Source organism: Centruroides vittatus, unplaced genomic scaffold (assembly GCF_030686945.1).
Source record: "Centruroides vittatus isolate TY-2023 unplaced genomic scaffold, ASM3068694v2 contig_964, whole genome shotgun sequence".
NCBI lineage: Eukaryota > Metazoa > Arthropoda > Arachnida > Scorpiones > Buthidae > Centruroides > Centruroides vittatus.
Window position 1 is genome coordinate 425,551 of NW_027122640.1, and position 26,173 is coordinate 451,723.

Sequence of the window (26,173 nt, forward strand, 5' to 3'; positions counted from 1 at the left end):
TCATATATATATATCAACAAATACAGTATTATGACTACATTGATGTGTATCAGATGATGATAAATATGTGCATTTTATATCTTATGACTTAATTCTTCACTTTATCAGTTTTATGTTTGATATGGGATCACTGCACATTTGTTTCCTGTATTTCTGGATAGTCAGATGGTTTTTCAGACATATTTTTTATGGCTAGATGATGCACTTCCTTTAGCAACTCTCCCTCTAGCTGAGTCCAATCTGCTTCATTTCATTTCAGTCATCTAGTAAGATGACTAAAATGTTCAGTGAGGAAGTGTTGTTGCCCATATTTTACAACTTAATTCTATCATTAAAAAAATTAATCTTATTTGTATTTTCGAATAAGTTTTAGCTGAATATTTGTAAAGTTTTGATGGAAATTTACTCATTCTTAAAAAATTACAAACTATTTGTATACAGTTCATTTGAATTTATTTTAAAAACAATGTTAAAACCATGATATGAAATCATAAAAAATTCCATGAAAAATTTTTAAGATTTGAATTTTATTTTTATTTACATTATATTTATTGTATTCAAAATTTTCTTTTTGATTTTCAGTTTGAAAAAACAAACTTAAATAATTTAACTGTCTTCAAATGGTGGGAGTCCAAACATTTCTGGACGAAAGTCCAACATGGAATTTAAGACAACAGTGGCTTTTTCAAAGAAGCTCGGATCCACTCGGGGATCTGGAATCATGACCACCTGCATTCCTGCTGCCACCGCTGCTTCAACTCCAATAGGAGAATCTTCAAATACCAACACCTAATGTGAATAAAACGTTTTAAATATAAATTAGTAATATACTGCATCACACAACAAATGAAAATTACAATTGTATTAATTAATAACATGCATAATCAGAAATATTTTTTAAAAAACACTGAGAGCAGACTTATAATGTAACATGTGTGTTCTTAATCATTGTGGACTACATACATAATTTATATACATAATAAAATCTTTATTGAAATCATTTGAAGTTACTATCTCAAACTGTCAATAGTTCATTTGCTTTTTTAGCAAGGAATAACAACAGTGCTTTATTATCAAGTGTTAGTTTTTACTTGACCATTATGCTTAAATAAGACTGAATTATGATCATGTTAGGATCTCTTAATTAATAATTAAATTGAGCAACACTAGAAAATATTGGCATATAACTTATCATAGTACACTCAAACCTGTTTTTGTGCGGTCTTTTTTTGTGCAATTTTTTATTTGTGCGATTTGTTTTGTGTGATTTTTTGTGTGCGGTATATGAATTTCAATCAAATTGGTATACTGCACAAAAATAATTGCACAAAACACATTGCACATATAAAAAATCGCACAAAGAAAGACCGCACAAAAACAGGTTTGAGTGTACGTAATTGCATTTTAATTTAAAAGCCTCAATCAAGAATAGTCCTAAAAATATGGTCTGGAAATTAAATGTGACCTCAAAAAATATGCTGATATGATGAGAAGTCCATTTCCAAAATCAATAAACATTTTTGCAATTCTAAATAACTTTGTTTAAAATTATATTTTAATGGAAAATTTATCTTTCATTAATTAAAAAAAAGCAACTACTATGTGTGAACTTATTTCTCTATCAAAAATTATTATATTCAAGTGAATAAGATACCAAAACAAGTTAGAGTTATTGCAAACTATAAAGTCATTCTCTAAAGGTTAAACGAGTGTGACTATAGTTTGACTATAGTCACACTCGTTTAACCTTTAACTTCAGGTACTGCTTAAACTTCAGAAAATGAATGTTTTCCAAAGTTTAAGCAGTACCGGAAGTTAAAGGTTAAACGAGTGAGTACGAGATTGTTCATAATACCGGTATTCAGACTAGAAGTTATTGTGATATATAGTCATTATAATTTCTCTCATTAATTGTACTAATTGATTTATTAATAAATATACTGTATAATAAGCAATTATTTATTGTGAAATTGTCACAATGCCAAGCTGCAATTTTTAATCATATTTTTAATTTATTTAATTTAAAATATATATACTCTCCACCTCAAATTAGCAGTGGCTTGCCCCTCTACATCATGCTTTTCCTTTAACAATAGAGTCGTGCCAATCATCTATCTAACACCTTTCAGGAAAAAATTTTTAATTGAACTAACATGACTTCTGGTTTGCATCAAAGTTCATATATAGTTAATCAGAGCTCCTACCCCTAAAGTTTCCATATCTGGTCTTGTCTTTCATCTATCTAATTCTGTTCTTAATCTTAAGAACAGAGAGTCAAATGAACAGACGACAATGGAAATTAATAGGTCTACAATTTTTTCAAATTGCAGCCTAATAAACTCTACATCCAGCCTAATTTTGTTATTAAGAACAAATCATAAATTTCATATTTGTCTCAATCAACAATATGTACTTCTGGATGAAATAAATCTACAGCAAACTTGAAATGGAATTACAGAATAATTGAGATGAGAAATAATGCCTTACATCAAACTGTCCATAAAGAAGTAAAAAAACGGTAGATCTTTACAATGGTAAAATAATATCTTATTACACAACAATCTGGCTGATAGGAGTATTATAAAATTATGGCATCATTCTATTTATAACAGGTATAGCTGCATACATTGAAATTTTGTCGTCAATAATTTGACAACTGATTAATTTTCAAAAGTTGGTTCTAGAAAAAAATTGTTATATGTCATAAAATATATCTTATAACAAATTTTAAGTAAATTTATGAAAGTGCGAGAATCTGGAGTTGGGAGATTATTTTATTAACAAATTTATTTAAATTGTTATAATTTTTTATAAAGATTTTTATATATCTAACTTGTAAGAGAAAGTTGCCTTTTAGATAGATATTATATTATATTATATTATAAATCTTTATAAAAAAGCACATTCGAAGGTGAGAGGTCACCTTTGAATGTGCTCTTGCCAAGGCTCATAGCTAATGCTCTTGTCCTCTCCCAATTCTTCACTTTGGCTTGTCCCGGGAGCTCTCAGCTCTTCACCTCAGTTACATATGGACTCAGGTAATATAATATTGTTATGTAAACTCTCTCGTCAGAATAGAATTACACGATTACGATTTGAAGCCTTTCTTCCTTCTTTATATAATTGTTGAACCTAACTATTTCATCCTTATTACAGTTTATAATACTTCATTTAATGTATATATACAAGATTCTATAGTATGTATGTATGTATATATATATATACACTATAGATCTTGTATAAATATAAATAAACATATAGACATATTCCTAATTTGTTGTATTTGGATTTGGTTTATGTCTAACTCCGTAATCGCTCATGTAATCAATGAAATCCACGTAACTCACATAATTCACATATCTCATGTCATTTAGCATTCAAACAAAACCCTTGTACTAAAATTCAAGTCAAGTTTTCTAAATATATCTTTTTCCACAAATAAAATTGTAAGTTAGGACACAAAAGAAATTATTCTAACTGGTGTCAAAACTCTTGAGAAGGATTTCTCCAATCTTTCTTTTACTTTACTTTCCCATCCTGAATGTTCCACATTCAGGATGGGAAAGTAAAGTAGGGATGTGATATCCAGGGATGCCAGGATAACTCCAGAGTCCCTGGATATCACAGGAGTATGCTTAATTAATAAATAATTTTATACATGTATATCATACTGGACTACTAGATAAATAAAATTCTTGTCTGATGAAATGAATATGCATCTTCTACTCATATACGGTTTCAAATAATATAATTCCTTCATAAAAAATGCTTCTTGTCCTTAATTTGTTTTAAAATATTCTTTGCCTAATTAGACCTTTTTTTTTAAATTAGGACTTATTATGTAAAGCACATAAAACAATTTTTATAAAAATGTTTTATGTAGTTTAGCCTGTAAATTTGTGCCAAAATTTTACCTTTATACCCAATGAAGAGAAATGAAAAATGTTTGAAATGCACTCAAGTAATAAAAAGAGAAATGGAAACAACCTAGAAGTTTTTTTCCTTCCACACTGTATAGAACTGATTGCAGTAAATTAGTTTATTGTACATCCACCTCTCATTTTCCACATCATTGGAGAAAACATCCAATTAAATCAACCAATAACCACCCCTATTTAAGTTCAAGTTAGTGATCATTTACTGAATGACTAAAATGAATAATATGGCATTGATTAAGACTAATAATAATTACATGCTATTAGTCTTATGTTAAGGCCAACAGAACAAAAAAACGACTCAAAAATGCCTACTATAGCCTTTCCTAGAATAAGAATGCAGCTGATATTCATTACTCACTAATTACTTCAAAATCAGAGACCAGCTAAGGATAGTTTTGGCAATACATTAGTAACATCTTCCTAGCTAACACTATCCTCAACCTTTCAGAGAATTGGCCCACATAATCCAGTTCTCTGCAAAAATAGCACAGAAAGTCCAAACAAAACTCATCTTTTATATTTAACTCTGAAATAAAGCAAAGTCTACTGTGCTGCCTCTTCAACTAAACAAAAATGAATTGTGTCCTCACAATTGAGCATATGCATTTCTAAATATTTCTTTACCTTGTCTTTATAAAATTGTCTTTTACTTATTACATTTGAAACATTAAAAGTGGTGTGTTTGATATTTCATATAAAGAAAAGACAAGGTGTTGAAATGTGATGAGTTTGTCTTCAGAACTATTAGAAACACAATTCAGCAACTTTTCTTTAGAAATGGGTCTCCCAAAATTGAATCCATTCTTGAAAAAAATAACAATCCCAATTTACAAATAGTGCAAAGTTGACAATTTAAGTCATCTTTGCATCATTTATTACAGAAAATTGTACTCCTGTTTGATTGTCAAAATCAATATTGCAAAAGTCATCCAAACTGATCACATTTAAACATCATTACTTGAAAACAATCTGTCAATATTACAAGTATAAAGAAAAGAAGACTATTTACTATTTGGATGAAACATTCATTAATGTGATCATATAGTTTTCAATTGTTGGAAGATAGCACTGTGAAATATTATCAAGATGCATAACTTCATGGGTTATCAACTGGATTAAAAAACAAAGTGATTGTGGAAAATGTTTAAGCTGCATCCATACAGGCAATGAAAATGTATTTGTGGATGAAGCTCTCCTACTTTTTGCATCAAATAGCAATCATAATTATCTCCAGAAATTGAAAGACTTCTGCTTTGAAGACTAGTTTGAAATATTTAATGCACAGATTCATGTGGTTCTACTATTATTATAGATAATGCAAGGATATCATAGCATTTGCTCTGAATATCCACCCACAAATTTGTGACTGGTTAACTGAGAAAGAGATCTCATGATGCCAATAACAACAGGAAATGTCAGAGAAAATGAAAATAGAGCAGAAATATTTATCACATCATTGACAAAAGCAACAGAAAACACGCTATATTATATCTATCAACATATCATGCAGAACTTAAACCTGATTGAGTTTGCCTGGGATCAGGTCAAAGATTACATTGTACCAGTACATCCCAATAAAACTTCCAAGTCAGATGATGTCAGAATTTTATTTGAAGAAGGTATAAATGCTGTTCATCAATCCATGTATGCCTCATTTGTCAAGCATATTGATAAAAAAGAATAAAAATTTGGAAATTTGATTTTTCTTCCAAAGACACTTTGTAGAACTATTGATCATTAATATAGACACATCAGACTCTGTGAATTCTGAATGGAACTAAACAAAATTGGAAAATAATATTTAATCACTGAAGATGCAGAAAATTCTTTATTTCTTAGTTGTCAAATAATTAGAAACTTTGTTTTATTCTGTTAAATATCATATTAATAACTTAAAATAAAAGGCAAAACTGTTATTATTATTATTTGTAAAATACAATTTCAGTAATTAAAACAATATAAAATTTAATAATTCATAAATTCTTTATAAAACAATTATAAAATACAGTAGGTGATTGGTTAATGAACAGTTCAGACTGCAAACAAATCAGACTATGAACACTTTCACCAAAGATTTTTATGTTCAGATAATGAACATCTCACAGAACAAACACAAGAAGAAGTGATGCTGCATTTAAGATTTGTAAAACTATTTTACTGGAATTTATAAATGGTTTATGGAATGAGACTTTCACAGTTGTATACATAACCTTTTTTGCACTAGTTGATTTCTGTCCTCTGAATTTTTGTAAGTGCTTTTCTGAACATTTTATTTAAAACAACTGATAATATTATGAAGCCTAAAAAGAGTGGAGTGTCGAAAACTGTGTTCACTATAGAAACTAAGCAAGAGCCATGGTAGAGAGTGGGAAGATGTCTGACGTTGCTAGGCAGTATGGCTTCATCAGGTCTGCAGTAAGCACAATCTTAGCTAAGAAAGATATACAGTAGGTAATTGGTTAATGAACATAATACATTCTAAGACTTGGTTCGCTTTGTTTGTTAACCGATTATCAATTTACCATAGGTTTTTATTTGAATTTAATTCATTTGTTCTGGAAACTCCAAAGAAGAATAAATATATAATTTCTTACTACATTTTTTTATATGTAATAATAAAAATACATATATACACAGTCTTGCATTTTTATTAGTCATGTTTTTTCTGATTATGGGGGTTAAAGAATCTTTCTAATGTCGATTGCTTTTCTCTCTTCTTCAGGATTTTTCAGAAGTAATTAATAGCATTGTAATTGTACAGATTCCTAAGCCTATTAACCTCAACCTGGTTTGGATGCCATTCTAAGACTGTTATTCTGACATCTCCCACTTCTTCAAAAGATGTTTAATAGCAGATGTTGGCATTAATCCTCTTTTTCAGAAGAAAACCTATCTCGCCGAGTTTCTCAGTGTTCTTCATTCAAGAGTTCTTGGCGTTCTTCTGTCATCAGATTTGTTCCAGGTTCCATTATGAGCTCTTCAATGTTCTTTATTTCTCAATACTTGAGTCTTCTTGATTATACTGTATCTTTCTTAGATAAGATTTAACTGCGGCCTACTGTAGACCTGTTCAAACCATACTGCCCAGTAAAAGACTTCTGCCCACACTCTACCTTTGCTATTATACTCTCACCTTTCAAAAATCAAAACTGACGCCAAACTTAATGAGTGCCCACCCGACAGTCTCATGAATACAATAAAAAAATTGTTTCTGCCAGAAAAATAAAAACGTGGAATTACAAGGGAGAGTTTCAAAGTTTGGAGGAGTACAATCCGATCAGTATATACCGGGTTGAGCAACGATGTCAACGTCTCCCACACTCCGAAAAGTTTCAAATTGTTGCCTGAAGACAAGGGAAGACCAATTGCTATTCATTATTTTATGTTGCTTCTTCTTGTGTTTGTTCTGTGAGGTGTTCGTTATCTGATTTGTTCGTAATCCGAACTGTTTGTTAATCAATCACCCACTATATTCAAAAAGATTTGTGCAGATAAAGGAGTAATGAAAATCATGTCTGAGAAACAAAGATGTGCCATCCATGAAGAAATGGAGCAATTGCTTTTAGTTTGTTATTACATATAAATAAACATAGTAAAAAATTATATAATTTTTTATTTATTTTTTGGGGACTCCAGAAGGAATTAATCCAATTCCCATAAATATCCATGGTAAATTGTTAATTAGTTAATGAACAATTCAGGTAGTGAATGTTGTCTTTGAACAGATTAACCGATCACCCACTGTAATTATAAAACCTTCAAAATTAATAACAATCTAAGATTACTGTTATTTTCTTACAATTATTATCCAATACAATGCAATCATAGTTGTGATCCCATATTTTGTAAGCTTTATTGCTTTGTTGCCTGAAGTTGCCTTATTGCATAGCTACAATAGTGAAATGATACACATGGAAGATCCAGTATATTGATTCCATTCTTATTCTCTGGGAAATACTATAACCTTAAGATAATGCTAGCTATAACCAAAATTCTGACTACGATAAATTAAGTTTTATAAGTGTATTTTATGTTTTGAGACATGCTAATTCTGATAACATGATTCAATAAGCAGATTCTACTGAATTAGCAAACAGAATTTAAATCATTTCTACATTATACAGGTATACCTTGGGCTACATCGTTCTCAATTATACGTCATTTGTAAAAAAAAATATATATATACAGTAAATCCTCTACTTACGAACTTAATCCGTTCGTAGCGGTCGTTCCAGTGGCGTAGCGTGGGTGTCAGCCGCCCAGGGCAGAAGAAAATTTTGCCGCCCCCCCCCTATTTAGGTATCTTTACAAGATATTATTATTTATTGTGAAATTTTGCCGCCCCTGCCGCCCCCCCTACGCTACGCCACTGGGTCGTTCGCAAGTCGAAAAGTTCGTAACTCGAAAAGACGCTGTTTGGCGCAAAAACTCAGATACAACGTTGTTTTTACAATTATGTAATGTTTAAGCTACTTGAATAATGTTGAATTAAGATTGTTAAAGGGAAGTATAAATTCAAATCAATCACATGTATTGTACAGTACATTATTTATTAAAATTACTCTTTTAAAACATCTACAAATGTACATATGTATGTACTGTAAATGTTTTAACGTAAAACTTCAAAAATAAACTTGACTATACATAAAAAATAACCAACTGCACTTTAACCCACCATCTGTCGGCTTTGTTTGTAACTTCAAAAGTTCGTAAGTAAAATGTTCGTAAGTAGAGGACTGCCTGTATATGAAAAAATGAAAATCAAGTTTAAATCATTTTATTCGATTTTACGTCTGTCTGCCACAAATATTGAAGTTGTAATATCACTAGAAAAGTATTAGAAGCACACAAAATCATGTTACTATACAATAAATAAGAATAAAAGTATATTAAATCATATTAAAATACGTACATTTACAGTAAATGTTAATACTGTACATCATAAATCCTAGAGAACAAAATATGAAAACATCTGAGACTCTGTGTTGTCGTCTTATTTAGCAGTCTTTACTGGTAAATTTAACATAAATTAATTTATTTTCTACTACCGCAAAATAATTTTAATAACTGAATTTGTTATTTTACCTTACAAAATCATTTTATTTTATAACGTCTTAGAGCAAACCACATTAACAAATAAAGAGTCTGTGACATACTGTACATGTATTCATAAATTTAGATAAATTTTAGTTTTTAATATAGTACAGAAAAAAAGTCATTTGTTTTTAAGCTTAAAATAGATTCTTATTAACCATATATTATTAAAAATGCATTAATAAATAAAATACAGAACTGGGAATGGTTATTTGTGGTTTAGCATAGTGACAAGTAAATTGAAAGACAAGTAAATTCAACTTAAGTCGCCTCTCCTGGAACCAATTACCAACATAAGGTGAGGTATATCTGTATATGTTTGATATTGTAAAGAAGTACAGTACATTGTACAGTGTTGATTATGATAATAACTGTACATTTTCATATTTTTGTACATATTAATATAATTAGGATAGTGTACAATTTATAACATTTAAATGATTAAAATCAAATGTTTAATTATAAAATTTAAAGTCATATGAAGTAGTTTGTCTTTCATGTTTTAGTTAAAATATCACATATTAAAAATATTTTGTTCTTATTGTAAATTGTTCATCCATCTAATGATAATTAGAAAATACATAAACATATAAGTAAAAACAATTACCTTATTTGGAGAAGGCTTATCACTAAAGCGAGAGCAACATACAAGAAAAGTATCTGGAGCAGGTTTTCCTTGTTTAATTTCAGGATCATTACTTCCCAGAACAATATGACCAAACAATTTAAAAAAATCTTGATGCTTCTTTGTTTTTAGGTCAAAACTAAATTTGTTGGAACTTGTAGCAACAGCCATTGGTACATTTTTCTTATAAAGATGTCTAACTAGTTTTTCAACACCTGTTAATTACAGAATTTATGTTAAAACATTAATCAATCTAATTATAGACAAAAACATAAATTTTAATGTGATTATTTTATATGAATTTATAAGATAAAGTCTACACAAAAAAAAATGAATAAATATTCTAACAGGTGATCATAAAGTATCCCTATTCAATACTACCAAGAGAGGTTGAATAGGAGTATTTAGCAATCCAAATGTGTCCAAATGCAACTAAATTTGGTAAGGTGACATTTCAGTACACGTGAAACATTTTCATAAAAAAGAACTAGTACCAAAATTCATCAGTATGGCATTTCTGGCACTGCAAGCAACAAACATTTTATTTAAAGTAGACATGAACTATAAAGAGACCTTAGCTTAATGTGTGGTTCCGCCTTCTAAAGATGTAAAACATAAACAAAACATAAAAGTGATTACAGTGTGTTCAACAAGTTGACAATAATTGATCCTTTGATGCTTCTCATATGTAGTATGATACTGTCTTAAGATTGCCAAATTTGCAATATGGTCTCAATAAACTATACTTTGTAAGTGTTCCCACTACCAAAAATCACAAATTAAAATCTGGAGAATAAAATTGCCTGGTGGTAAGAAATGCACAAGTAATTATTCTGCTATCAGTAAAATGTTGCAGAAACTGCTATATGTAGTGTTTATTGTGGAGGCATTCCATCTCTCATGAAATTGGTTGACTCAAGGCATTGTCACTGTTGAAGCCAGAATACTATAAAGTGTTGAGCATCTCTCAGTATCCCTGGGCCATCACAGAGAATGTTACAGACTACCTTCTTAAAAGAAGAATGATCCAAGGATAAATGTGGCTTTGAATTGACATCAGACTACAACTTTAGGTAAGTATAGTTGAATCTACTGGGAAACATGATGATTTTTCATGGCCCAATTACCAGTATTTACTGTTCCAACCAGTGGAGGAATAAAGCACAGTTCAATCTAGATGGAAATGCATTTCATTGTTCCATGGGATATGTTGAAAAGACAGTTAAGTTTCCCAATTGGTAGTAAACAATTGCAAACCCTAGCTGATTTAATAGATAATGTATCAATTTTCTCACCTTTCATCTTGTGCCATATGATACACTCAACTACTGTGATATTGTAGTGCACTACTGAAGTCAGCAGCATTATTCATTGACTCCTCAACAACAACTATGGTAACAACTTGTAAAGTGATAGCTTTGTGCCACTGACCAAGCAGAATTCCCAGATACCAATTTCTTCAAATTGTGTGAGCCAGTAGAGCCAATAGTCCTTGGTGCAAATTCTTACAACAGTAAAATTCCCAACATGTAGCCATAGCATTATCATTATTTTCATAAAACAGATTCATAAGAAATGTGCATTCTAGCAAGCTGGTAACCATCATAGCTGATAAGAATGTCATTCAACAGTTGTGGCCACTTTTATACCCAGAACATGTGCTTATACAAAGAAAACTGTGTTTTTGTTGGTTGCAGCACCAAAAGAGCATAGTAGTTTGTTTTAGTACTAATTTCTTTTATGAAAATATCTTGTGTGTGTCTCAAAATGCCACAAACCAGATTTCATTGTATATAGACTACTTTATATCTCTCTAGACAATATTAAATAGGGGTGTTTTAATTATGGTCACCTAGTATTTCAAAAAATTTCCATACAAATACATTTTATAAACAAAATTGTTTTATATTTTGTAAAGAGAACAATTAGATTTCAATAACTTGTTAAATTTTCAAATTACATAAAAGTATTACTAATAAAAGTAGCATGTACTGTAGAACCATTAGTCTAATTTATTGATTACTCAAACATTTACATGTGATCTATGGAAAGTTTCAACTTACAGAATCTGTAATTGCCACATTAAATTGCAATTCAGGCAATATAGAGAAGTTAAGACACTAAGTGTCTTAACATCTCTGTATTTCCTGAATTTCTTTCACGACCTATTTATCATGCAAATTGCTGACAGCAGTGAGAAATTTTTATTTAGGAAAGGATTAATCATTAATACTTCTTTAAATCATTCTCCCAGCCAGAAAAATTACAAAGGAAGAAAAACAAAGTAATAAAAGTTCTCTTGTAAGGAATAGCCTTGGTAACACCAGTATTTAGTGACACCAGTACTTAGTGACACTTGACTGACTCCCGATTTATTTTTTAACTTTCACATGTTATCCCTTGAGTTTATAATAAATAACGTTTGAGATTTAAGTGTTTCTTATAACTTGTAGCAGAGTAGTAACAAGCATAGCTTACTCATGGTATTGCCAAAGATCTTTGCAAGTAAATTTTTTTATCAACAAATACTTAAAACATTTTTTATAATAAAACTTTTAATATTAAAAAAGAAAACTACAATTTGTACAAAATATTTCATAATTTATGTAAGTATATGTCCTTGGATAATAGTTATTACCTTCCTCCAAGGAAACATTGTTCTACAAACAGAAGCCTATATTCATTAAAGTAAGAATATTAAGTTTAATGAAGTAATTTCTTAAACATAATCAAGGATGCAATCATGTAACTATATAAAACTTTAAAAATTATTGGTTTATTCAAGAAAAATATATTTGTTGCTAAGGAACTATAAAATGTTTTGTCTTTTCCTTACAAAATGTCTACAGAATGTTGATTGAACTTGCAGTATTTAATCATTGTTAAAATGTTACTGAAATTTCCCAAAATCCTTCACTATATCAAAAATATATGGCATATATTGTACTATGTTTCTTATATACTATATTATAATACAAGATTGATTTGCTGTTTAAAAAATCCTCATGTAGGTTCTGTTGTAAAATGAATCATTATTATTGATAAAAATGGAAGTTATTGAATAAATTTAAAATAGCATGTAGAAGATCATCAGTCTAAGAATTTTTGTTTTATAAACCATTTACATAACTTATCAAAAATAATTTTTAATTTATTGTATTTTAAACTTTCTGAAGTTTCATCACAATGTCTTATATATCACAAAACATGCCATTAAGTATGCCGTACACTATTACAAGTTTCTTAATTTCTTTCTTATACAAAAAATTATAAATTGAATTATTATAATTGCAAATGAGTAAATTGCTTTTTTCCCCATGAATCTTTTCATATTTTACTTTAAATTTTTTTTAAGATATTTACATAATATTGTCCTTTATAACAATTTTAAGAATAAAGGAGACAAGCTACTAAAGTATCAGGCTATAAGCAGCTAAGTTAATAATTACATACAAAGTAATTTGTAATTAAAAACCGGATGATTTCTTAAAGATTAGAAACAAAACAAAATTACTTCATATCTAATTATTAACTTAGCCTCATTATAGCCTGATAATTCAGCACATTGTTTGGTTTTAATTAATGCATCAGGTTAGTTGAATGTTTATAAAGGATACATTTAACACAACACACAAATAAAATAAAACTTGCAAATTTAAATTATGGAAAATGTATTATTAAGAATGTCTTCATCTTCAGTTGTATTATCAACCATTAAATAAAATCATTTTCAAATAACTGTTCAAAAACAATTTTGTATGAAATTTAATAAGATAATTGAAATATAATTAATTAAAAGAATGTAACAAAATACAGAAACCAGAGAAAATGTCAGAAAATAAATTCACACCTTATTGGAATACTCAATTGATGTAGACCTATCAAATTAAATTAAAAACATTTTTGTTCCATTAAACTTTTTGCTGGAGTTGATTTCTAAAATGTGAATTTATTTTCTAATTAAAAGAATGTTAAGCTTCAAAGATTTTTATATTAACAAAATTATATATACAAGTATCCCTCATATAACACAGTGGTAATGTTCTGAAAAAGTGCCACGTTATGCAAATCCATGCTATACGAAATGCAAAACATGGTGTTAGTTTCCAGAAGTTAGAAAAAATATACTATTCTTTTTCGTTACTAAGAGAAATATGTTTATTAAAGCAATCAATAATTAATTAACAATTACAATTAAAACTACTATATTACACATAAATATTAATTTTACTTAAACCAGGCTGTTTTCTTTTTACGGAGCATCATTGTCATCTCAGTTTTTTTGTTAATCTTGATCAGAAGCATCAGCGACATTTTCATATTTTTTATTTTTATCGTAAAAATTTTATGGATGACTAAATAAAAATATGTTATTAATCAAAAGTTTGTTCTAGTGGGCCACATTTGTTCAATTGAGTATCAAGCGACTTTTTTCCAGAATTTGTGTTCGAATATCAAATTTTTTGAGTACTAAGATACTGCTGTATTTTGTTCATCATTTTTACGAATGAAATAATCATTTGTAGGTAATTAATACCTACAGTTAAAAAAGTTTAATAACACTTACCTAAAAATGTTTAAATAAACTGTACTAAATATGAAGATTAATCTATAAAAAGAAAACACAATGACCAGTCATAAGAGCTGAAGTCTAAAAGCAACAACACAGGGTTGATAGGAAAGTTAGGACAAGGAAGAAAAATATTGCACTCTCAGTTTTCATTAAAGTAAACCCAACAAAAGGCAGAAAACAAATTGAAAATTTTGATATTCTAAAATCCATGAACAAATTTGGGACAACACTTGCACTTACTTAAATAAAAAAATATATCAAATAACAAAGTTTACACATTGTATTCATAGTTTGTATTGACTCTAACAACACAGAATTTTGTTAGGTTTACAAAGTTGGAGTTGTTCATAAGTCCATTAGTAGATTAATTCAAAACGTCTAAACATTTTCAAAATGTTCAAAGTCTTCAATAACATTCCAAATTTAAGTTCAGTTTTGGAATATTGTCTTTGAAGATAAAAAAAATTTGTTATTGTAATAGATGTATTTTAGAACATGATCAAATAAAGTTTCCCTCAAGGTACTGAAATTTTTGAAATGTTACCATAAACTATAAATGATATTTAAATATTTTGTAAAAAGTTTCAATTCTTTATTGAATTAATTTGGAGCAATAAAAACTATTGTTTTAGAAATTTAAATACAAGGATAGGGACATAGGATTGAAAGAGATCCAACAAAGGAATAAAATCATTTCTCGTGACATTTTTTTTCTCTAAATTAGAATCATTTCATCTTTTTAAATTTATATAGAATGTTAAAAAAGCATTCAGCATTTATATGATGGATAGTACACGCCAAACTAAGTAAAAAACCCTAGGTCAAAACCTCAACCATTTCTGAGATAAATATTCTGATAAAAACCTGGAATTTTCAAGAGTTTTGCAACTCTAAAATACCAATCATGCATGGAAATGGAAGAAAATGTGGAGCACCTGGCAAATATGAAGGTAAAGATATGACAAGATTATCCTTTCTTTTCAACTCACATGCCAAACACAAAATCCAATAACAACATAAAAAACTGTTAAAATCTCAGAAATGGTTAAGCTTTTTTACTCAGTATAGTATAGTCTGACTACCATATAAATGCTGAATACTTTTTTAACACCCTCTATAGAGTATATTTATCATTTATATCTGATTTAATTTTCATAATAATATATCTTTGAAAGAAATTATACTTTTCTTGTTGTTAGATATTTCATAAAAAATATTCTCACTATAAATTATTAAAATTATACCATATAAAGCCCAAATTTGAAATAAAATGCCTTATTTAGAGCCATTAATCAAAACTTAATTCAAATGTTTTTGAATCTTTAAGGCTCACCTTTAACCACATTACACAAAAAAAACATTGATTCAATCAAATTTGATTATAGATTTATATTGCCTGCATTTAAATTTGATTGAAGCTATGCTATTTTTTCAACGGCATCTTATAAGACAACGCCAAAGAACCAACGAGTTGGAGTTAGCAGTTTTGTGTGGAGTTGGCATAGATCCAATTAAAACTGCTACCTCCAATTCTAGTTCCTCAATCTTTAATTCTCCAATTCCAGCTTCTTTATAAAAGCTTAGTAATGGTAAAACTATTGGAACAGCAAATGCTACCAAATGACATTACATCACTACCATATAAATCTTCAGTCTATTTTTTAAACTTAAAATCTACCTTTAAGTTTAAGTTGAGGTAAGAATTGTTACTCTTTTACAAATTCCAACTTCACTCAAAATTCCTCCTGACTCCATAGCCCGGCTCAAAAGTGAATTTTTATTTTGTATATTGTTAACAACTTCAAATAAAGCATTTCATTTTAAATTTCATAAATCTGATATATTCTTCTTTAACTGCACTAATTAATATTTCCGTCTCAACACCTATCAACCTTTAAAATGCAGCCTTCTAATTCTAATTCCAAACGTTTTTGGTTTTTTTAAAAGGCCTTCTTCAGGAATACAAATCGAAATGATTCTTTCTTTAACTGACTGATTGTTCTAGAACGTTCCAGAACAAACAGTCAGTTAAAGAAAGAATCATTTTGATTTGTATTCCTGAAGAAGGCCTTTAAAAAAAACCGAAAACGTTTGAAATTAGAATTAGAAGGCTGCATTTTAAAGGTTGATAGCAGTGGCTGGCCATGACATTTGATGATAGGGAAGCTGTGTTTGTGTAAGAAGCCAACTTACAGGGGCAATCAATTAATTGCGCATCAGGGCCCTTTTGTATTTGTTTGTTCGATAAGCCAGTAAAAACCGTATACTTCTTTAAATGTATTTTTAATAGATTATCTGACATACTTAATAAATAACAGAGGTAATTATATTGAACTTTCTTATTAGATTCAATAAATTCCCTATGCCCTCTAAATGCCAATTCTTGCTTTGAGAAAAAACATATAACATCTATTAATTTAGATATATCTATTAATCGTAATTATCTTGTTATAATTTTCAATATTTATTTTATATTGTCTACCAATGTTAAATTCCATTCTGCATTGATTTCCAAATTGCTTCAATTTTATGAAAGAATTGTCATTCGTCGTAAATTTTATCGTCAAAATGTCAAAATTTTTTTGTTGACGTATTTATATTTAATTTAGGTGTTGGTTTTTCTCTTTTAATAATGTTTTCTTTTTCATTATATGGTCTCGAGCCAAAACTTTTTTAAAATAAATTTTTTAATCACTAGCCACGATATAAGGGCTAAAATTAAAATTATAAAAAAAAAACTTACTTGGTAAAACAAAATGTGTGATGAATATACATGCTTAGTACAAAAAATTCTTCAATTGTATGAATATACTTTTAAAGAAACTTATAATTAAATATAACTTTGTGAAGAAACGCACATAAAAATAACAAAATATTCTTTACTTTTTAAATCTTAAAACATTCCACTTAGTGAAATAGCTCCCTACGAGTGGCTAATGAATAGAATCAGAGACATCCTGGTCAGTGGCGTAGCGAACATAACTGGCGCCCGGGGCACGACACTTTATTGGCGCCCCCCTTCCCTTCCAGAAACATATAGTTTGTCTTGGAGACCATTTGGGTGCCCCTCTGCGAGTGGCGCCCAGAGCATGATACACCCCCTTGCATCCCCCTCGCTATGCTACTGGTCCTGGTAGGTGTGTGGCGCGTGCATGCACGCAGGTTGCCAAATCCCGAGGGTGCCGATACCAGTCAATGTCAAATGCCTCTTTTGTCGCATCACTAGTATATTTCAAAGGACGCGACAGGGCTGTTGTAAATTTTAAACATTTCTCACCATAGCTGTAAAAATCTAAATATGTTAAAGTTAATAGTCATTTGTTTTCTAACTAATTCGTTTTAATACCAGGTGTACACAGAAATCAGTTCCCCACTGTACTGAGCTAGTGATTGGTTCGGTTAAGCTTTTGTTTAAGTAAAATTCTGGCTCTTTCAGCAGGGTTTTATTTATGTCCCCATTCCCTAATCTCTTAATTATTTAACTACTTCTTAGTAGAAATAAGTCGAAACCAGTTACTTTGTACTTCAATATCTGTAGTCTTGAGAAAACATTGGAAAGACAAATTTTTATGACAATGGATATATAAATCGTAAATTTAAGGAAAATAAATTCTAGAGCTTTTTTTGTATTTTGTATGTCTCATTCATTAAATTTGGTTGTAAATGATGCTGCCAAAGTAACAGTTAATTTTATAACATTATGCAAGAATTGTACATGTTTTTTTCTGCATTCCCTTACAGATGGGACATACTAAATCGTAATATCACCGGTTTAACATTGAAATCCGTAAGTAATATAAGATGGGAGAGCAGAATAAACGCAGAATAAATATATCAAATATTTTAATGGATTTTTTTTAAACTCCTGTCAACTATACAGAACTATCATAAAAACATGCCAGTAAACTCCTATCGGTTGGGTTAAGTTATAAATCTAGTCTAGGGTGGGCAGTCTTTTTTATAACATGGACCAGAATAAATTTTACGTTTTTTCCACGAGCCGTAGTAGTTAATTGACGCCTTGTGACTTATAATTTTTTAGTCTGCAAATATGAAATAAATAAATAAAAAGTTAATTACTACATTTATTTCTCTTATCGTTTTCGAAAATGACAAAGAATTGGAAAAATAACTATTAATTAGTTATTTTTCCAATTTAATAATCTATTAAAGATCTCGCAGGCCGGATAGAAACTTTTCGCGAGCCGTAGCTGGCCCGCAGGCCGGGGAATGCCCGCCGTTGATCTAGTCTACTCATGATTCACATAATCGGACGAGGGAGGCCGAATATCTAGCAGGCAAGCTGCTAACAGCCCACAACCGGTCCGGGATATAAAATTGGATGCTTTATGCGTGTGTTGTTTCTACCAGCTAAACCGGGTGAGGTTAGTGCTCTGTAAACCGCATGTGCCTATATAATCTGGCTGATTGGAAACTGACCCAGTTTCGACATTCCTTCCGCCATTCAGATATTCAAATATACAATAGCAATCTTATCGGTTTTTTTTCACATGTAGTATAGAAATTTGTAAAAGATACATAATGCAGTTATAATAAAATATTAATTTTAATTAATTCAAAATACGTTAAAATATGAAAATTTATATTTTATAAAATACAAGGGAAGGTCATTGGAAGGTGGAAGCAGCACTTCCTATGACAGCATGCCATTGGTTAATAGGTGTTGAGATGGAAATAAATCTGATAATTTTAGATTTCATTAATCTACTTCTTAAAATACTTTTAAAAATTTCAAATTTAATTTCTTGATAAATCGATCTATCTCTATATAACCCTTGTATATTCAACTACAAATGTTATTTTTAGTGATTATTATTTAAAATTAATTTTAGAAAAATTGTTTCTAAAATGCCTGCTTGCTTGAAAAGGCATACCGAATTTAATTCTTCCATCTTGCATTGTTTAAATGAGTAGTCCAGATGACCAGAATTCTATTTCTTTTAAAAGAGTTATTCTAATATTTTACCTGAAAATTAAATAGTATTCAATTGTTCAAAAATTTATATAAGATTTTTTGTTTCCTTAAATAAAATATTTTAAAAAATTCTTGAACTACATGATAATGATAATTTTTTAATATAAAACCTTTATACAAAAACATAATAATTATATAAACTTTTTTAAGTAATATTAAACTTAATAGTAATATAATTGTATATAGAATTTAATATACCTAAGTTATATGTAGACATCTAATTTTATACCAAATTATTTAGTTTCATTAAAATAGCAATAAAGAAAAAACAGTTATTTCCATTGTTAGTGAAAAATGACTAAATTATTGCTTTTCTGGAACAGACAATCTTGTAATACAGAAATAAATCTAATGATTGAAAATCCAAAAGAAGTCTATGTCAAAATTTTAGTAATTCAGAAATTCTATGCATTGCTAAAATATAAGCTGTATTGTCTAATGATACGCTATCAATACAGTTATTTAATCAAACATCTGCCAAATGTGCATATGCATTTATGAATTTTCAGTCTGCATGCTTCAATTTGCATTGCAAATTTAGAATTAAAGCCAGATGTCCAGTTTAAATCAAAAATCAAGTTTACTGAGTTGTTCTTTATATAAGTTTACTGAGTTGTTCTTTATATAAGTTTAAATTTAGAGTTTTTCCTCCTAAATCTAGAGAAAAGAAATTGTTTCCCTCTTAGCATGAATTCTAGCTATTTCTCTCCTGTTACAAGTTGAAAGAATTTTTTAGTAACTACATATTTAGACATTGAGAATGATGAATTAAAAAAATTTTAAATGTGTTATTGTATTACTTTATCTCTAACATATATTTCTCTGCTGTTTTCATTTTGTATTATAAATAAATCAAAGTTTATACCTTGATTATTGTTTTATTATCCTTTGTTTAATATCATTAAAGTTCTCAATGAAAAAAGTTAACTGTCAGGAACAGAAGACATTTATTACGTTTAAATTTTTTTACCAATGGATTGAACTATCAATAGATTTTCTATGATATATTGATACTGATTAGAGACCAAAGAATAAAGTATCAATAACAAGACTATTGATAGCTATGCAGTCAATACTCACCTGTCCATAGTATTGTTGGTGCTAGAGGTGGCTACCTAAAATTACTAATAGAAATGTATTTAAGGAGTCAACATGTAACAAAATTACATAATATATATAGCAAATCATAAAATGAGGGAAAAAAATGCAAATGGATTTGTCCATTTGCATTTTTTTTCTATGTCTATTTGCATTATATTGCATATTATATACAATAATCAAAGCCTAGATTAATTAATGATAAATCTGAATTGTCAGATTTTGGGCTATATATACAATAATTTTTAATTAATTAAATTATAGAATTTTGGCCTTAGGTAGGCAGTTATGCATCAAGTTTGATAATTAGAAACTATATCATGCAAACAACCTTTTCACTTTCCAGCACAAATTTAATGACTTTTCAAGCTGCTTTACAGATCAACTTCAGATCTAACCATACATTAAAACAGCTCAAAAACATTTGTCCAATCATTAAATTTGTGCAAGGTTGTTTGCATGATACTGTTTGAATATTTTCCAGTTTGAATTTCCTTTTTCATATGATTGGAAACTAATATTCAATTTGATTAAATAATTCACAATTAATCTCTAACCATTAAATCTAACAAAGAATGATAGCATGACCAACTATCGATACTAGTTTCTACACTACAGTTCCTTCTAAATTGAAAAAATAAAACTGTTTATAGAACTTAATAGTTTTCATAATTTTTAGAATATTTGCATATGTGTATTCAATATTATAAGGAACCCATGATGATAATCTTAAGGATTTGATAACATTTAAGCTGATAAGCCTCAACACTAGTACTATTTTTCAGGTCTAAAACTGTTTTAATAAAAGAAAGAAGTTACTGTTTGAACTAACATTAATATTACCATGCAGCCATTCAGTTAAACTGTCTGTTAAACTTGTTAATTAGCCAAATTAATAAATGAATCTATACTCACAAAAAGTTATGAATAAGTTTTTTTAAGCATCATTTCCCATTTTTCAGTAATACCAACTATGGATCAGGCATAGCTATCTATAATTGCATGATTGAAGCCAGTCATTCAGCCTACAATGCACTAACGCCTTGAATTTACAGATAAATCATTCAAATAATATATTTCTAAAGTCATTAATACATGCCATGTTTTTGGCTCAATTTAAGCTCTGAAATATGTAATAAGATAAAACAGCTGATTAATAGTGTTTACTTAATTTAGAGATGTTTGGGACCTTATCAGAGCTGTAGCGCATACCCATAGGAGCAAAAAAGTCAAAGGAGCCACACCTCTACAAGCAACCCTTCACAAGACACAGCCCCTCAAAATCAGGTCATGCGAGATCACGAGTTGCATCACTCTGCTAAAACTACTGTGTTTAGCTATTTAGATAAAATATCTAGTCTACTAAATAGCTAGTTTAGCTATTTAGCTAAAATATCTAGTCTACTAAATAGCTAGTTTAGCTATTTAGCCTACATGACTGTGTTGACTTCGACTAGCCCACTTGATTGTTTGTGAAGTACTTGATATTATATAGTTTTAGGGGATGTGGGGACTCACCCCACTAGGTGCTGAGGCATTAGTGACAGCAAGACCTGAAGTGCATGATTACATGCAAAGTGTCGGTCAAGGCTCGCTATTGCTTGCCTTGACAACTCAGAGCAAGGAGATTGGGCAGTATACTGATACATGTTAAAAACTGACCTTTGGAAGCAAATATCTCACAAAGGGTCAAACGTACAGGTATGGTTCCTTTGACTTTTCTGCTCGTACAAGTGAGTCTACAATTCGGAGAGTTGAAAAACCCCTCTTTCAGAGCTTGAAATCTTACCACATTTATTATAATTAGAAGTTATTACAAATTTAAGACTTTCAATAGGCATTTTGGTTAATGTGTACCTAGGTAGCCAAGATGGCAACCGGGGAAATTTTTCCCTACATTCTAGACGGCGACGGGGAAAATTTTTTTCCGTGTTCGACGTAGCGGCCGCGTTTCCTGTAACCTCGAAACGGAGATGCGCGATTTCGCGTTTGTGACGTGAGAGGGAGCTCTTTGGAAATGTTGTGACGAAATGTGTTGTTGCCGAAATCGTCGAATTATGCAAATTTCGTTTGCAGGGAGTTTAAAAGACGGGGTGTTGCATGTTCAGTGTTGGCATCAAAATTTTTTTTTTTTTTACAATATCTGTTCTTTCCGAATTGCTAAAAAGGTAATTTATATTTTTTACGAGTAAAAACAAAAAGATATTGCGTTCTTTTTGTTGAAATTTCGTGCACGTCATGGGCGACATTAATTTGAGTTCGAAGGAATTCTGGGCCAAATGTACTACCAGGAAGTTTTATAAAATAATGGAAACAGATTATTCGGAATTGGGATTTAACTGGGCAATTGATAATGCATTCAAATTTGCTGTCAAATTACGTATACAGCAGATAGAATCGCAGTGTTCTACGTGCGAATAAGACATGCAAATTATATTACAGAAGCGAAAGAAATGAATGTCTTCTTAGATGCAGTTTGTGTGCAGTTAAATATTCAGTGTACGAAGGAACTTTTAAAAGCAAATGTGGTCGTCTGTTCCTGGGGATGTATCTTGTCATTCATATTGGCACTACCTATGTCTAGAATGTGGTGCGACGATTTCGGCTTTAGCATACGGGATATCTTGAAAAGCTGGTATAGAACCCGAGACAGTTCCGTCTGCACCCGTTCAAAACATTGATAATAATAAGAAGAAGAAGTGAAATAAATCAAAGAAGGGTCGGGATAAGGAAACGTCAACCACCGTGAGTAAAAAAAGAAGAAATAAGAAGTCATCGACAGTAGCAGCCGAAGCAAAACAAGGGGGGAAAAAGATCTATAAAAAACGAAGATCAAAGTTCGAAAGTTGGGAGGAAATGTAAAAAAGGGAAATGACAGACAATCAACGTGAGTAAAAAAATGTTTTTTTCTATTAAAATAGGGTTTACAGTAGCTTATTATAATTTAGGAGTTTTTAGGTCGCGTTATTACGAAACAGTGTGCAACAGTCTCCATAGAAGACAAAGATGGCGACCGGAAACGCATTAGCCATGTCGAACGCAGGGAAAAAAATTATCCCCGTAGCAGTCTCAAATTTGGGAAAATTTTCCCCGTCGCCATCTAGAATGTAGGGAAAAATTTCCCCGGCCGCCATCTTGGCTACCTAGGTACACATTAACCGGCATTTTTTCTATAAAATTGTCCATAGGGTAGATGTACCAGTTTTGGCCAGTGTAGTACCAGTTCTGGCCAGAAAACAAATTTAACTTAAAAATATAATCACAAATGAAACAAACTTTTATTGTTAACTATGTGAACAGTTAACAATAAAAGTTTGTTTCATTGGACAGATTTGAATATGTGGTTATTATATTTTTAAGTTAAATTTGTTTTCTGGCCAGAACTGGTACGCTGGCCAAAACTGGTACATCTACCCTAATAATGTAATAGTACAAAACATAGTTAAATACATGATAAGATAAAAACAGCTGATTAATGGTGTTTACTTAATCTAGAGTCATTTGTGATGATATTTAGTAATATATAGATGTAAAAATGATTTTTTAAATATTGCTTTCTCCAACTTTTCATGTATGATGCGTGAATTAAAGAAGTAGAATTATGGCAGAGATTTTAATCATTTCTTATGTAAACATTGGCATAATTACCTGGTAATAATTCAGTTTTAAGAAAAACTTTTTGATATTCTTCTTCAATTTGTTCTTTATATTCCTCGATAGTTAGAGGTAAACCCAATTCATCAATTATAACTGCTGCAGCTTCTGAAAACGTCTTTCCCATACATTTTACTTTGATTTCCCAAGTATAATTTTTCCCATATCTCTTACTCACTGTTGATACTGCTTCGGTATATAATGTTTCCGTATCTTTAAAAGAGAAAAAAGCATAAATTTATTTAAATGTATACGCTTTTCATAACCACAAAATCTTTACCGAGTAATAATCCATCCATATCGAAGATAACATGTGTTACAGGCTCGGGCTTCGCCATGTTCGCCGCTATCGCTGCCATTCAAATCTATTTTTAAGTTCACCTGGTGTTAAAAAATGACATTACAATTTATTATTAATGTGATAGTTTCAAAAATTTATATTTAAATTTTACTTATTAATTTTTTAAAATTTATTCAATAAAATTTATTTGGATAAATATCAAAATTTTTAAATCTATTCCCCATTGTGAACGTACTCAATTGGGTAAAATCAATAAATTAATCATTTTAATGGATGATACCAAGGCAACCAATGTCTATATTTACGCCGACTAGCCACTAGGGGCGCTGCTAGAGATACCGTATGAACGATATATTTCTATGGTTGTATATATAAATATGAGGTTTTTTTTAATATTTAAATAAAAGTAAAAATTTTTTGCGTCGTGATGAAATATGCTTCCACAAACTACTATATAATATATAAATGCGTGTATATGAGTTTTCCCTAATGCTAATTTAACTAAAATTAATGAAAGCATGCTATAGAAAAACTGGTCATGTTAACTCTCATTTTGCCAGAGAAAAGTCGTTCTGAAAAAAAAAAAATGGAAATAAGTTAAGCATTATAAACATTATTGACATATCCAGATGATAAGCTTGGGAGGGGCTAACACAATATTAATTTAAGTGTACTGTACCGTATTTCTAGAATTAGAAGCGCAGTCCGAAATTGCAGCGGCTTAATTTAATATTTGAAAAAATAGAAGCATTTCAGTATACTCGTATACGATAACTTTCAGATAAAAAAAAGAAAAAACTTATCTTTGCAATTAGCTTAACATAATAAGATATTCAAAATTACATGATTTTTTTAATGAGGTTTTAAAAATTTTCATCTGGCAACAAGACAATGTAAAAGCGACCTACAGGTGTATGTACAGTATACGCCTGTATATAGGAAAGTTGTGTAAGGGTTTTTGTTTTTCTATGTCTAAATCTAAATTAACAATTATGTACAAGTAATGAGGAGCAAAAAAATGATAATGAAATTGATCACTAAAAGTGTGATAATCAGTGCCGTCGAGCCCATGTATGGAGCCCAGGAGTAGCGTGGGTTCCTTTTGCCATTTTTTCTTTGAACAAATGAAACACGTAAAATGTTTCTTTATTAATGAAAAATAGTCTTGAAGATTTTATTTTTTGTTAGTAAAAATAATATTAATTAAGTTATAAGAGCAAGACCGCTATGGGCTTCTAAGTTTTCTCCGAGGCGGAGGAAAAATTCTTAGGTTCCTCGACGGCCTCTGTAATAATACAGCAGTTCCTACTTTAAAAGATATCCTTCTTGGTTTTGACTGTGTTCATTCGAGTCGGCGGATGTCGAGGTGATTAAGGCCGGGGGAGGCAGTAAATATATTCGTTTATTTTTTGTCTATACTATATCTGTTGCATCTGAAGAACGATCATTTTCAAAGTTGAAATTGATCGAGAATTACCTCCGGTCAACAATGTGTCAAGAGAGATTTTCTTCAATTTCGATCCTGTCTATTGAAAGAAATATTGCTGCAGAAATGGACTTTTATTTTGTAATTGATAAATTCAGTGCTCCTAAAAGCAGTTTTGTCAGTTTCTATACACCTAAATTTCTCATTTTATTGTAAATCTATTGTACACATTTTTATTATTTTAGTGTATATTTTACTCTATGGTTATATCAGCTTTTTGTACCTACATAAAAATTTTTTTTCTTTCTTCACCATAACATTATCATCATTAAAAATAAAAGAAAATTACTAACACAAAATTAAAACTTTATTAATTTTGTCATTAAAAATACATTTATAATATTTTTTACATTGAAGATTCAACAATTTTACTTTTAATAGATAGATAATACACCTATACTTTAATCA

At 29.8% G+C, this 26,173-nt stretch overlaps 1 protein-coding gene across 1 annotated transcript; it reads right to left on the reverse strand.

The window, feature by feature from the left end:
* Positions 1–507: 507 nt before the first annotated feature.
* Positions 508–24,359, reverse strand: LOC136985406 (pseudouridine-5'-phosphatase-like). The gene is made up of 4 exons (XM_067282681.1): positions 24,259–24,359; positions 23,973–24,191; positions 9,640–9,872; positions 508–789 (listed from the first exon to the last, which is right to left on the reverse strand). The coding sequence occupies exons 1-4, from the start codon at positions 24,335–24,337 to the stop codon at positions 607–609; spliced, it is 714 nt and encodes a 237-aa protein (XP_067138782.1). The 5' UTR covers positions 24,338–24,359; the 3' UTR covers positions 508–606.
* Positions 24,360–26,173: the final 1,814 nt, after the last annotated feature.